Source organism: Mytilus trossulus, chromosome 7, assembly GCF_036588685.1.
Source record: "Mytilus trossulus isolate FHL-02 chromosome 7, PNRI_Mtr1.1.1.hap1, whole genome shotgun sequence".
In the NCBI taxonomy this organism is placed as follows: Eukaryota; Metazoa; Mollusca; class Bivalvia; order Mytilida; family Mytilidae; genus Mytilus; species Mytilus trossulus.
The window spans coordinates 14693345-14707820 of record NC_086379.1 but is presented as its reverse complement, the minus strand read 5'-3'; the positions used below and the strand labels follow the sequence as shown (position 1 = coordinate 14707820).

At 32.6% G+C, this 14476-nt stretch overlaps 1 protein-coding gene across 1 annotated transcript in view; it reads right to left on the bottom strand.

The window, feature by feature from the left end:
• Positions 1 to 2726: 2726 nt before the first annotated feature.
• The window catches only part of LOC134724670 (prolactin-releasing peptide receptor-like), a 32416-nt gene continuing 20666 nt past the window's right edge, over positions 2727 to 14476 (bottom strand). The window contains exons 2-3 of the mRNA XM_063587837.1: positions 7066 to 7287; positions 2727 to 4198 (exon numbers count right to left, since the gene is read on the bottom strand). Of these exons, the coding sequence (XP_063443907.1) occupies positions 3830 to 4198; positions 7066 to 7287 (591 nt within the window). The 3' untranslated portion in view covers positions 2727 to 3829. The remainder of the gene's footprint in view (positions 4199 to 7065; positions 7288 to 14476) is intronic.

Genomic DNA, 14476 nt, shown 5'->3' with positions numbered 1-14476 from the left:
CACATGTGGAGCAGTATCTGTATAGGACTAGGTTGATACAACCACTGCATGGTTGACAATCAGTCTCCAAAGATAGTGTTATCTCAGTAGACAGTACTTCACAATTGACATGATTTACAACATACCTTTCTGAAATTGTCCGTTTGTAAATCTATAAATGATCCAGAAACTAAGGTTTCATTTCAAAGTTGACTTTGGATTAAAGATAAGCTGCTTATTTTGGTTATATAGCTCTCCACCTGATTCGGATCTTTTTCATCCTTGGCTTTCAAATATTCGGGTTTCGAGCGTTCCTGATGAAGGTTAGTCCAGAAAATTTACTCCTCGCAAATACATGTAGGAGTTCCAAACTGCGCACATCTTTTTCATTGTAAACTACCTTGTGCGTATCGTTTAGTGTAAAAACTTTTTTTTAAATTTGTGTATGGATATCCTTTGGACTTTCAACATATGAAAACAGTAACGGTTATCTTACCTACACCTACACATAACAGCAAGTCATAATACAGCAACTCATTAAAGCAATCTGCTGGGAAAACATAATTATCCTTTATTATAGGCCGTAGTAATTAGCTATATTATAGACATTTTGTTTTGTTTTTCATTTGAAAATGTCAGATGTTACCCAAATACTATTCTTAATTAATATCTTGTAATTGGTATCTATGTTAAGAAGATGTACCTGCCTCTAAAGTTTCACGTTAATTCTCTCCACTTTACTATACCTACCTTTTTTATTTCGTGCAATGGGCAATCATCGCACTTTTCCCTATTCAGCAAAAAATTAATCACTTAATAGTTAAATGCCTCCGAAGCGCATTCCTAGATGTACCTTCATCAAGAACTAAAGCCAAATATATGAAAGCAAAGTTAATGCATCATTATCCTTGATCCATTTGTTGTTGGATGCGTACTGATTGATATTTTAGTCTTTATATAGGAATGATTGTTTTTTTTAAATTATTGTTGGCTTTTAACTAGCTGTAAGTAACTGTGAGTACTATCAGATCTGTCCCTAGTGTTTTTTTGTTATTGGGATGTACTGTCCCTGGTGTCTTTTTGTTGTTGGGATGTACAAGTACCCGTCCACGTCCACTATTTTTGGAGTCGTATTTCTTTTCATTCATCTGATAATTTGAGCCTTTTTCAGCAGATTTTTTATACTGGTAATTAAACCACTTTCGAAGTTAAGGGAAGGGTTAGCGCCTTCAAACTAGTTTAACCCAATCATATTGTAAATGTGTCGGTCCCAAGTCAGGAACCTGTAATTAAGTGGTTGTTGTTTGTTGCTCTTTATAATAATTGTTTATTGTTTTGTATAGTGTTTTCTTGTTTTGCTCTGTTGTGTCACTGTCACAGGATAGAGAAATGGTTGAGAGCCATCTACATAGTTTAATCTGCCACATTCTGTATACTTCCTGCTCAAGTCAGGAGCACGAATTCAATTGTTGTTGTTTGTGTCACATATTTGTTTTTCGTTAATATTTTGTGCATATCTTCGTTTGAATTGTTTTACATTTGTCATTTCAGGGCCGTTATGGCTGACTATGCGGTATGGGTTTTGCTCATTGTTGAATGCACAAACGGTGACTTATAGTTGTTTTAAAATTTCTGTGTGATTTTGTGTCTTGTGGAGAGTTGTCTCAGTGGCAATCATAATGCATCTTCTTTTTTATATGATAAAGTGTGTGTTCCTGTTATCTAGAAATAAGAATATATTATATATTTGTCAAGGAGGACAACTTAATGCCGTGGATGTAAGTATATAACACATATTTATAGTTGTATAGGTCACGGTATGGCCTTCAGCAATGAGAAAAACCCATACAGTATTGTCTGCTTTAAAAGAACCTAAACATGACAAGATGTTTAACTATTCAAACGAAAATATCTACAGACTCATCAATGAAAAACAGAAAAAAACAAATCTATGTCACAAACCAACGACAACTGAATGATAGGGTACTGACGTGGAACATACAGACACACAGTCATATGATATGTTATTCACAATACAAATTCAAGTAAACTCCATTTTTGATCATTTTTCCCTTTTGACTTGGTGCGTACTAGTAAAACCTTTAAGAACAAGTCTGAAAACAATCGGGCAGAGGGTGCAGACATACTCGTTGTAATATAATTGAGATATCAGATGAACAGCATGCACTGGGTACCCATCAGATAAGGGAGAGATATGATCTAAGTAAATATAATCCAATTAATGAAATATTATTACCTCTAATTATTAAATCCACAGAAGTAAATCAGCATCCTACCATTGCTAATTCATAAAATGCTGCGCGGTTATAATCAAAGGATTAATACAACAGTTGTTTTTTTACTTTTATAAAAAAAATCGGTTTTATGTACTTTTAAAATGATCCTACTTTGTTTCTAATGAAGTTTTATCTTTGCTCTTTTTAACATTCATATCAGCTCAGTAATAAGTTTACAGACTTCAATTCAATCAAGCTCATTAAATAAGCAAGATACAAATCATATACATTTAATAACACAACAATTATATCACACTGATTTCAACAATAACAAACGTGAATTTAGAAATAATCAAATAACATATAACTGCACAGCTTTGCACCTCGTCCGAGATGTCGGTACCTTGCACTGGTCACAATCTTATATTCCATTTTGTAAATTTAACAAAACATGTTTTTGAATTCGGCACATATCGTGCATATGTAGATAATAGGACGTAAGCAGTTTGGCCTTTGATTAAAAGATTACCACCCCTGGTTTCCGAACGGCATTTGATGTCAACATTTTTGACAGAAAGTTCCTGATGAAGGTTATTCAAGGAAAGCGCTTCGAATACTTATCATCTGCCTGGCCGTCTTTGTTTTATTTTTTTACTAAACGAAGAATTAGATTTTGCTGACCGATCGCTGTCTATGTTGTATTTGGTAGACATTTTTGATATAAGGAACAGGCCTACACAAAAAAATATTTGGCTATAAGATGTCTCGTACAAAGATGCCAATATGAGTAAGTTATCGTCTTTGATAATACTGCTGATCATATTTAATTGTGCAAAAAACTATATGCCTATTACTAAATGTTTATGATTGCATTTGCATGTAGTTACTTTCAAAATAGCATTTCTGCACTATGTGAGTCTTTATTATCGTATACACTTGGCAATAAAATTAACAATATTTTGAAAGGATTTAAGAAATTTATCATGGAATGCAATTTCGGGGTTGAACTAGACACAGTGAATAATAATTTATATCATACCATATATATTTACTGTTGTGCTGTAATAGAGTCGACATTTCATTTAACCAATCGACATCAGTATCAATAACGAAATCGATGTCATGTTTCTAATTACTTATATTGACAAACCATGAAATATATACTTACGAAAACAAGTATAATCAATGATATTTTTTGAAAATTGATTGTTTAGCAATATAAGTCAGAATTTGGATCTGCTCATAAACAAAAGATTTTTCAAGATCTTGCTTGATGTTGTTTTTTTGCTGAATCAATTATTCTAATAAACTATGAATAAACTATTTTCGATATTTGAAGGGAAGGAATCAAAACCTTTCTATATTAATTTCAGAACAGTAGTTTTGGAGGTACGTTTTAACGCTAGTCTTTTAACAATATTGGATAACAAAATTTGGATGTCCATTTTGAAAATTCATGCATATTCATGAGAGAGGTAATATTATTTTCCCTGACATATGAGGGAGGTAATATTTATTTTTTCCTGACAACCTTTTCGGCGAGTGTTAATTTCCCGATTGGGGACATTCACTTATGGAAGCATAACAAATTATAAATGGTCAAATATTTGAAATTAAAAACGAGAGGACTGGGTTTCATCGTTTAAGGTAAGTACCCCAGGAACTGTAAGGTTTGGTTCTGACAAGTGGTAATGTTTACAGGATATATCCTCAGAATCCATATTCCCATTTTGAAATCCATATTCCGAAGGAGGTCTGCTTGCTTCCATGCTAATTTTCCTGAGTCCATTTATACTTCTAGATGGCCGACGTCCGGACACTTTCCTGTTGCTCATGATACAACTGGTTTGTCTGAGTTGACTTGCATTCCGCTTGGTGTACATCATACTATCATAAGTAGACAGACTGTAACTCCTCATCATAAGCTCTCTCAAACAAGCACAACACGGCAACCAGTTGTGTAACATTACAATAAGATCTGCCTATAATGAGAAAAGGTTACTTGTTTAAACTATTTGAAAAGTGCTTGTTAATTTATAAACACATTGTATAATGTGAGGGCTGTATAGCCAGTCTAGGAAGTTAAAACTTCCGTCGGCATCTTTCCGCGCTACCTTGTTTTAGTCAATATGTGAAATATTTGTTACAAATAAGTATGCCAAATTGTTTATTATAGTGACAAGTGTTTTATGACAATATAAGTTGTAATTGCATGTATCAACATATTTCAAAAGCTGTCGAGGAAAAAAATCTTTTAATTTTCACTCAATTTCTTCGCATTATTGATAAAATAATAGGGAGATTAAATGAACATGTCAACCGCCTAAGAACACATTAGCGTCAATAGGCTTAATGTCGCTAAATACATCTTAAATTTATTAACCTTAAACTGAGTAGGAAAAAACCCATTCGTTTACAAAACTTGATAATTTAATGTCACAGATTTTAACATACCGTTTTTCCACATAAATTAGAATAACTTTTAATTACAATGATAAGGACGGAAAGTGCTGAAGACTTAAAACTGGATTAAACTCGACACACATCAGTAAGAACCTCGTAAGAGCTTGTCAATGTTTATTTGTCATTTACAGGAGTCAGCGTCTGGAGTACAAAAATTTAATCCATGTATCTATGAAAAATTTATCCAAAGGAGTCGAATGTATTCTAGGCTCCGTGTTGAAGGCCGTACATTGACCTATAAAGGTTTACTTTTTTAAATTGTTATTTGGATGGAGAGTTGTTTCATTGGCTCTCACACCACATCTTCCTATATCTTTAGTTTCTATAATGCAAAACTGGTCTATATTAGCGCCCACTTTTATCATTATAATGGTATTTTGATTTAAAGACCACCATTAGATGTCTTTCTAGATCGGGGGTCGGGTTGTTTTTTTGCGGATTTACTCTTAGTTTTCATCTGTTGGTATGCATACATATCGTTTTTTTTACAACACCCGCCTTGTGCAAGATAATTTTACCAATAGTCTTATTAAAAGATTTTAATTTTTCCCTCTTCTATTTTGCTACGACTTGCTATCTGTGTAGTTCTATGTCTGAAATACCATTATCTTTTGCATTGGCTTTATATGTTAAAATGTACGAATGTGAATTCTTATTTGTGATATCGAATCTCGAACGATGTATTTAGAAGTTGAAATTCCATCTCAAATTCCAGATTGCAGATCTCTATTTTCGAATCTAAACTATCGTTTTTTTTAATCATTGCTATTATTGTTCGTTGTGATATTTTTTTTTGACCTTACTGCTATCGTCAGTCGCAATTAGAGTCTCAAAAGTGTCTATAATGGGCTTGATAATGTCTCGTCTGACTTTTCATTTAGTTACTACATCTTGTCGGAAACTTTTGCACAAGACGGTTATTGACTTAAGCAGACATAATCAACATTTATGTAAATAAAAAAAGTCCCATGATAGTTTACATCCAAATAACAACGAAAATCTAATTCAATTATTGAAGCATGTTGTAAAAAGCCTTCCGATTTAAATGAATTATTTGTCAATTTGTCGATATATAGGACGTTGAAACAAAAGAATTGAAATAACAGATTCAAATTACATGAATAGTTTATATTTGACATGTTTCTACAGTGACCTTATTAGTGTTATTAGCCTTGTAAATACTTATAATTTGATTAATAAAATGTCTTTACACACTGGGTTTCAAATTTATTGATTCTTAATATTTACGCATCTTCACGGAGCGCATTAATTTGTAGAACTATAATCGCGTTGCAGACAATGATCTGATCATTAATTCTTAACAGTACTTCATAAACTATATTTAGATATAATCACAAGGAAATACTAGTATCACTAATAAATCAACGTGTATTTTTGTGACAGGAATGTATCCCTATAGATTTATCAGTTATACTGAATGCAGATGTATCTTGCTTTACCCTGAAATTTTCCTAATTATTGACAAACAAATTAAGGGTATGGTAACCATACAGTCATATTTCATCCCGTGAAAGCTCCAACTATAAGTCGGATTTTTATGTATTGTCCCCTTTTTTTATTCTATTATTTTGTCATGTTTTGAAAAGATTTTTGTTTACATGTATTTTTTATCTCACAAACATGTTTAACCCCGCCGCATTTTTGCGCCTGTCCCAAGTCAGGAGCCTCTGGCCTTTGTTAGTATTATTTTAATTTTAGTTTCTTGTGTACAATTTGGAAATTAGTATGGCGTTCATTATCACTGAACACCGTGCACTGAACTAGTATTTATTTGTTTAGGGGCCAGCTGAAGGACGCCTCCGGGTGCGGGAATTTCTCGCTACATTGAAGACCTGTAGGTGACCTTCTGCTGTTGTTTTTTCATTTGGTCGGGTTGTTGTCTCTTTGACACATTCCCCATTTCCATTCTCAATTTTATTAATCGTTTTCGTGTTTTAAAATGGCATTGTTAGTTTGTTTTCAATTTATGAGTTTGAATATCACTAAAATGGTATATGTAAGTATCCATATATTAACTTTAAATTGAAATCAGTAAAAGAGTAAAAGTTCCCATTATAGGTGCGATGCATTTAGTCATTTGTTTGTGTTTTCCCAGTAGGCCTTGGTGATTTTGTATACCGACAGTTTTTCGTCGGTCTCAATGATTTTCGAAGTTAAAACATCTTCATTTACATGTTGGCAGCCATGCTGTTTGATATTTTTTTTTTGCTCCGTGTTGAAGGTCTCACTGTGACTTTGAGACGAAGAACAATAGTAGAAGCGCTTTTACTTTGCTTAATACTTATTATGTGTTGTTTTCATTTGCCTTCCACAGCATGTACTGATGTATTTAGATTTTTATAAGTAATTTTACGTTAGAACTTACCCGAAAACTTTCATTAGTAAATCCATATATAATTGGATTGGCAAAACTATTACTCATAGCTAGCCAATGGGCTGTTAAATATAATCCTAGAAACACATAATATTCTTTCTGAGACTGGAATTTCATTATTTCTGGGTTGGTATCTCTTGCCATATTAAGTCCGTGAAGGGGCAGCCAACAAAGTCCAAAAATAGCTACAACTATAACCAACATTTTCACAACCTGTAATAGCAATTAAGAAATAATAGGTAACGTTATACGTAAAAGAAAAAAAGAAGGAAAGTCATGAACCTGATGCGGTTGCGTTATTCTTGAATGCCTTACTATAACACATATAGGCACTTTTTCTTCTACGATTCATTGCCTCATAAGCAATCATAATCAAAACGCTATTTTGTGCAGGACTTTTTACAAGTGCGCTTGGGATATTTTGTCATGATTTAACACCATATCCCTATTTTTCGTATTGTTCAGTACAAATGAGCAATTTTCATTCTTTCTGTCTTTCTTTCTTTCGGAATTTCATAAATATACATTTTCATGAACGAACTATCAATTAGATATCTTACATCTTTAAACTGTTTTAAAATATGTAAATTTCTGGAAAAAAACCTGCAGATGGTAGGCTTTTCTTTAGAATGAAGATTTTGCATTTCCGTTGATCACCCTCGCCAACAACCCGGAGACTGAAGCTGTGTTAGAGGTGTATCTTTTATTGAATTTTTGATGGGGTTAGTGTTGCTAAATATTTAGTTTTCTATGTTTTGGTTTATGTACTGTTTTTTTTGTCTTTTTGTCTTTGACTTTCTTTAGCCATGACGTTGTCAGTTTATTTTCGATTTATGAGTTTGAATGAACCCTTTGATATCCTTCGCCTCTCTTTTACTTGATATCAAATTTAACCAGGTGCTCCGCATGGCGCAGCTTCATACGACCGCAGAAGTCAAACCCTGAACAGTTGGTGCAAGTATGGTCACAACATTCAAGATGGATAAAGCTCTGAATTTGGATCGTGATCAAATTTTTAACATAATATGAGTTTCTGACACAAAACGTATGTCAAGATCTTATAAATATATTGCGCAATATTGTGCAAGTAAAGATTTCTTCTTCAAACTTTTCAAAAATTTGAAATTTGTGAAATTTGCGGGAAAAAAAGAAAACTACTACCCCCCCTTTTTTTTGCAATCAGTCCATAACTTGACATTTCTTTACACATAATTTACAAGAGGTGTAAGGGAGGAAAATCAGAACATACCCAACATTCTAAATGTTTTTGAATTACCTCCCTTGCACTGCTTTTACATTGTCTTAATTATCCATTGACCAGAAAAACCTAGTTTTTCCCCTTTTTTTGGCCCTTTTGCCCATAATTATAAAACGTGTTTAACGATAGGTCCTTGTAAAAAATAACCATCCCTTCATGATATGGAAACTTGTGGTATAATTTCAACGAGACTCATACACTTAAACACAAGTTATTGTTTGAAAACTACAAAAATGCTTATTTTGGGCCCCCCATTTGACCCCTTATTCCTAAACTAAGCCCCAAAATCAATCCCAACCTTTCCTTAATGGCATTAAACCTTCTGGTAATTTTTTTTTAGAGATCCATTCACTTAAACAAAAGTTATTGTCCGGAAACTAAATGTGTCTTCGGGCGACATGATACCATTATACGACGCAAAACAAATTTTTGCGGTCGTATAAAAACCGAAAAATAAATAAATAAAAACTAAATATAATTTTTTTTTTGAATCTTTATAAAAAACTGTTTTTGATACGAATCTGTTTATTATGAAACATTTACCACACATTGTAATAGTCATGAAACAGTTATATTGCTATTAGATTAGAAACCATAAAACAGTAATTTCTCAGTTCATCTGGATCGCCCCGTTGAAATTAAAGCATGCATATGATACAATCTTTAATTCATAAAATTAACTTTATCTTTCTCGGTTATATAATCAATTACTGCATAGTGTGAATCAAGAAATTTGTAATGCCTGTTGCATTTAGATAATGATATGGGATTAATATCAAACATTTTTCGATAAGCATTAAGTTTATAGTACTTATAGATTCAAGACGAACCGATCATCTATTGATTTAGCATTTATAAAAGAATTCATGATTCAAAAGGCTGTTTAAAAATTTACTGGTTTATAAGGTATTTTGCATATTTACTTTCATACAGAACAACTTTCTTAAACAACTTTTACACTCACAGTTGTATTCCTATCGTAAAATTCAATGACAACTAAACAAAACAGCTTAAGATCAAAATCAAACAAAAAAACAAGGTGTGACTTATGTGCTCTGGCATAGAAGCATTCAACACCTAACGAGTTGGTATAATTGGATAGAATGAGAGGGGGTAGGAGGGGTCCTGATCCTGACATCCCGGGCTTAAAAACACTAGATCCCGAAATCCTGGACTTAAAAACACGAAATCCCGAAGTCCCGAAAGAAGAAAAAAAATCCGGGATCCCGATAGAGTCAATCCCGAAATCCCGAGCTTAAAACACCCGATCCCAGAGTCCCGATAAAGGTCCTATCCCCTCTCTAGAATGCTACGCTTTATGAGTTTTATATATGTTTCCAAAACTACATGTTTTGTGCTTCATAAATTAATAAAACTAACTTGATCCTAGCAAACTTATTTCATATTCATTTCCGTTCAAGATATCGGTATAACATTTTGCTAGCCTGTACAGCATGCTTGTATGTAATGATTCTTTTCAATGCCAACAAGCTATTTCATAGTTCCGAGAATATTAAACTGCAGAACACTCTTACAATACCTTTTGTTTACATACAACATAAGAAATTAGCTATATAAGTTCAAAAGACATTCTAACCTTGCTTTTGTTGGAACATTAATTTTCTTCTTAGTCTAAGAAAGACAAATAACTTTTCTAAAGAGAAGTAAGAACGGGAGGATGATTTATAGTATCTCTGTTAGAGAATAAAGCTTATCTTATCTTTGATATGTTTCGTGTGATCATCTAATTAACCCAGAGCAGCATAACTGACATGCACCTCAAATATTCATCTACACACAAATGATATGTCATGAATCATTACAGTCCATTACACCAAAACCTTAATTGTATTATTGGTTATGAAGAAAACAGTTCTTTCGGGTTGTTTCTTATGTTCATTAGCCTCCAAAGAGAAACGATACGCCAAACTCCAAATCAAAAGTAATGTTTAGCTCTGGCAGTTAACTGCTAAATCAACGATTTATGAACAAATTTCTGTCTGTAATATTGACAAAAATTGCATTTTAAGTCACTTAACATTTTCTAACATTGATGTTCTGTCAATTTCATAATCAATGATGAAGAAACATATGAGGTCAAGGATCGGAGAGTTTCATTTACATTTTTGACCCCATAGATTACCCAAGCTCTGTTTGGTAAACACCTTCGGTTTTTTTATACTCTCAATGCTCTTCAACTTCGTCCTTTATTTGGCCTTTCAACATTTTTTGATTGAGCGTCACTGATCATTGGTAGACGAAATTCGCGCTTGGCGTTCATAAATTATAAAAGTGGTAACTTTGATCAGATTGTTTTTGGTAATTGAAGGTTAAGTTATTTGAAGACAGGGAAGAAGGAATGATTAATATTCACAAGCCAAATATTCAAAGGCGAATTGTTTTTCTATTGCTGCTATTTGTCTTGTTAAATGAAATATGGAATGGATAAGTATGATTGGTGTTTAACGTCCAGTGTCAAATATAACATATATATATCAGAACGAACACATATTGATTTTACGCTGAGCAGGATCGTAAGTTTTAAGGCATAAGGTATGAAGTCAAATGGAAAACATGTCACCCTATCTAACATGTCTTTGGTTTTCACCAAAAATGTTCATATGCAAGCAAAGAAGAAGCAACAAATACTAAATTGAAGATGTAATAACTGTGTTAGTAGGACAACAAACAAAGGTAATATCCATCCCTATAAATGAAAACAAATATTTAATAATCCCACAGCAACTCTCTGCAAAAACCGGTGAAAGTTAACAAAATATTGTGAAAAGAAGAATGTCTTTTTTCCCGGATAGCTTTTAGTCTTCATCTCAGCAAGTAGTCAACTATATGAAGGATTTGTCTCTCTTTGTAACTACCAACGCCTCTAACTTCTGCGATACTTCTTCGTTAGCCAGACCTGTCAATTTCATTGTGAATCAATCTGATAAGTTGTAGACATATCAGACATTACGACGTCGTTAAAATGTTAAAAAAGGTGTAAACACTGTCGGTAGTGTAGGATGGTCTATCTGCTGATCATCAATTAAGTTGTTCACCTTTCCCCATGATTTGTTTTTTCTTATTTTTAAGATAATTTTAAAAATAGTTCGACTAATATAGACACATAGATACATCTGAAACGCTCTATGCACCATTTTTAAGATTGTTGCATATGTTACAGTTATTGTTTAGAATTGAATTTTAAAACCAACTTCTGTAATATTTGGCCATGTATACTATAAAAAAAGATGTTCATATTCTGTAGGGATTATTTTTTTTAAAGATGTCATAAATCGATTGAGAAAAAAACAAATCCGGATTAAAAACGAAAACCGTGCGAAACATCAGCTATAAGTGGAAAAACAACGAAACAACATAGTTCGGTATTTGTGCTTTTCTTTTTCATCAAATTCAAGATATCATAAACCTAAAATAAGAATTCTATATTTGTTGTAGTCATTTAACAAGTTTATATAGAGAGCATAGAACTTCAAGTTTCAATAGTATTCGGTGGTATAAGATTTTACTCGTACATATTTGCACCATTGGATATTTCTTTAGATAAGATTACAAACTGTGAAAAATATAATCTGTGATATAGTTGCCCTTCTTTCGAAATATATTTGAACATTGTTCGTGTAAACTTTATTTAGTATCCAGGATGAGTTTACATATTAGCTGTTGGAATTATCAAACTGCAAACATTGGAATTAACTTTATTCATTAGACAAACTTTGATTATAAACTCGAACATTCTTCGGGAATGATTTGAATAAATCAACAAATGAAATACAGTACATATAAATTTGGATTTTGGGTATTATATCTAATTGTTAGGTATTTTGTATTTTTGGGAAACAAATGTCATTTTGTTGAATTGTAGGTTTTTCTCTTTTCTGTGATGTATTGTGATAGAGACGTACCACTTTGAATACATGTATTCATACATGTTATCAATTTAATCAGGAAGTTATATATTTATTTGAATACTAACTTTATCAGTACTAAACTTGATTCCACAATTATATATAACTCAATATTTATGTCTTTATAGACTAGAACATTTATGTCTTACAACTTGTCGATTCTCATATTTTGGAAATGCAAAAGTATGTCTTAGTTTTCTATAGCGGTTGTGTTGTTTTCATACTAAATCCGATGAAACTGAACTGATTGAAATTGCAATGCAGGAAAACAAGATTTATTTATTTGTTTTAATTAGCTGCGAGTACTCTTATAAACATTCTTGTTTCTTTTGTCATTATGCTAGTTGTTTTGTGATTTAACTTGATTTAAAGAGTCAATTGCCCTGTCACAATGATTTTTTACCATATTGTGCTGTTTAAAAACTATTTCTTGTTATCGAACGGGTTTAAATGCTCACATACATGTTTATATATCTGCATCATTTTATATATGTATATATATTTGTTTTCGTTGCAGTGCAGTGTTTCTGTTGTCCCGTTGTTTTCATGTTATAATTGTCAGGAGCATGTAATTCAGTTAGTAGTTGGTGTCTGTTGTATATATGTTTGCTTTTCGTTAAATTGTTATATCACAAATCGAGCATTTGGTTGAAATAGGTTTACATTTTTCATGATCTGGTCTTTTATAACCGGCTATAGGTTATGTGTTTTGTGCATAATCGAAGGCCACAGTGATCTACAGTTGCTTACGTCCATGTCATTTGTGTTTGTTGACACCTTGTCTCATTTGCAATCATACCACATCTCCTAATTTCTATATTGAATAACGCGTTAGATTTTGTTTTGAGGAAATGGAAATAAGATGCCAAAATTTATTCGCATTAATGAACTTGAACTATAAAACTATTGAAGGTTCTGTGAAAAATCTGATTTACTGTGACGAATAATTTTCACTATCTGTCTATTGTTTTTATTAACCATATCAATAGTCCCTGTGTGGCCTGTTAGATATTTGATTGAATATTTATCCATTACAGACAGTGTGAAGTAAAACATACTATCTCAGAAAAACAAAGCTCGTCAAGGGAAATATTGAATTGTGATACCAGAAACCGACAACGATAATAGCTGGAGGCGATGATTTTCATGTCTGTAAAACTAAGGTTAAAACAGGCTGATCTTTGACGTCACAACAATTTTTTCAGATCTTAGCAATGTCAACTGCTATAATTTATACCATCATAACAAAACTTGAGCTTGTACTGGGGGTTGTATACTATGTATTTTGTAACGTTTGTCAGTGTGGTCACTAGACAAAGTAGAAATGTATTTTTTTATGACTTTTGTTGGCTCATTGATGTTTACTTTTCATCTTTTGTTGACACCGAGTACTCTTAACACCATTGCTTAGTTCTTAGTTAAGTGAGAATGTACTAAGGGGCAGACAAGATTTCCCTTTGAACCCTTTTTCATTAAATGTGTTTTTGCCCCGTCAAATATAGCGGTCTAATTTCAAATCTTTTCCAAGGTTAAATGATCAACAAAAACAATCGAAGAAGGACATCCGATATTATGATGTATGAAAACAAGAAAGAAACAACAGTCAAATTAAAAACACTGTACAGAAACCTTTATAAAAATGGTTAACACGATCCCTAAAAATTGAGGGAGATACCAGGTTCTCCTAATGGCTAACCGAAGATGTAGTTTCCCTCTTATGACATCAGCTGTGTTAATCTTGAGCTCACCCTTTATAAAGCACATTCCACATTCTATGATAGATCAGAATAAAAAAAAATGAACAGTCTTGCGGTATAACAAATCTTTATTCGTAAGTTTTCGATTAGATTCATAGTGTATCGTTCAGAAAAATGTAATGCTTCCAAAATTAGGTAGTAATACGAATGAAAAGAAAACTTTATACATTGTATGCATCCAAAAAGCTTCTCTTGATTTACGTTCATTAGAAACGCACAAATCTAAATATTGAGAGCCGATTAACGAAGATCTATGTGATAAACAGGACCATAAAATATCCAAACTTATCTACGGACAGTTTCGCCTGAGTGAGCCAGAACCTCATTTTTTTTTTTTAATAATTTGTACATTTTAAACAGACAATTCGATAAACTAGGTATTCTATAAATTGTGTCGGTACCAGGATTATAATTTAGTACGCCAGACGCGCGTTTCGTCTAAATAAGACTCTTCAGTGACG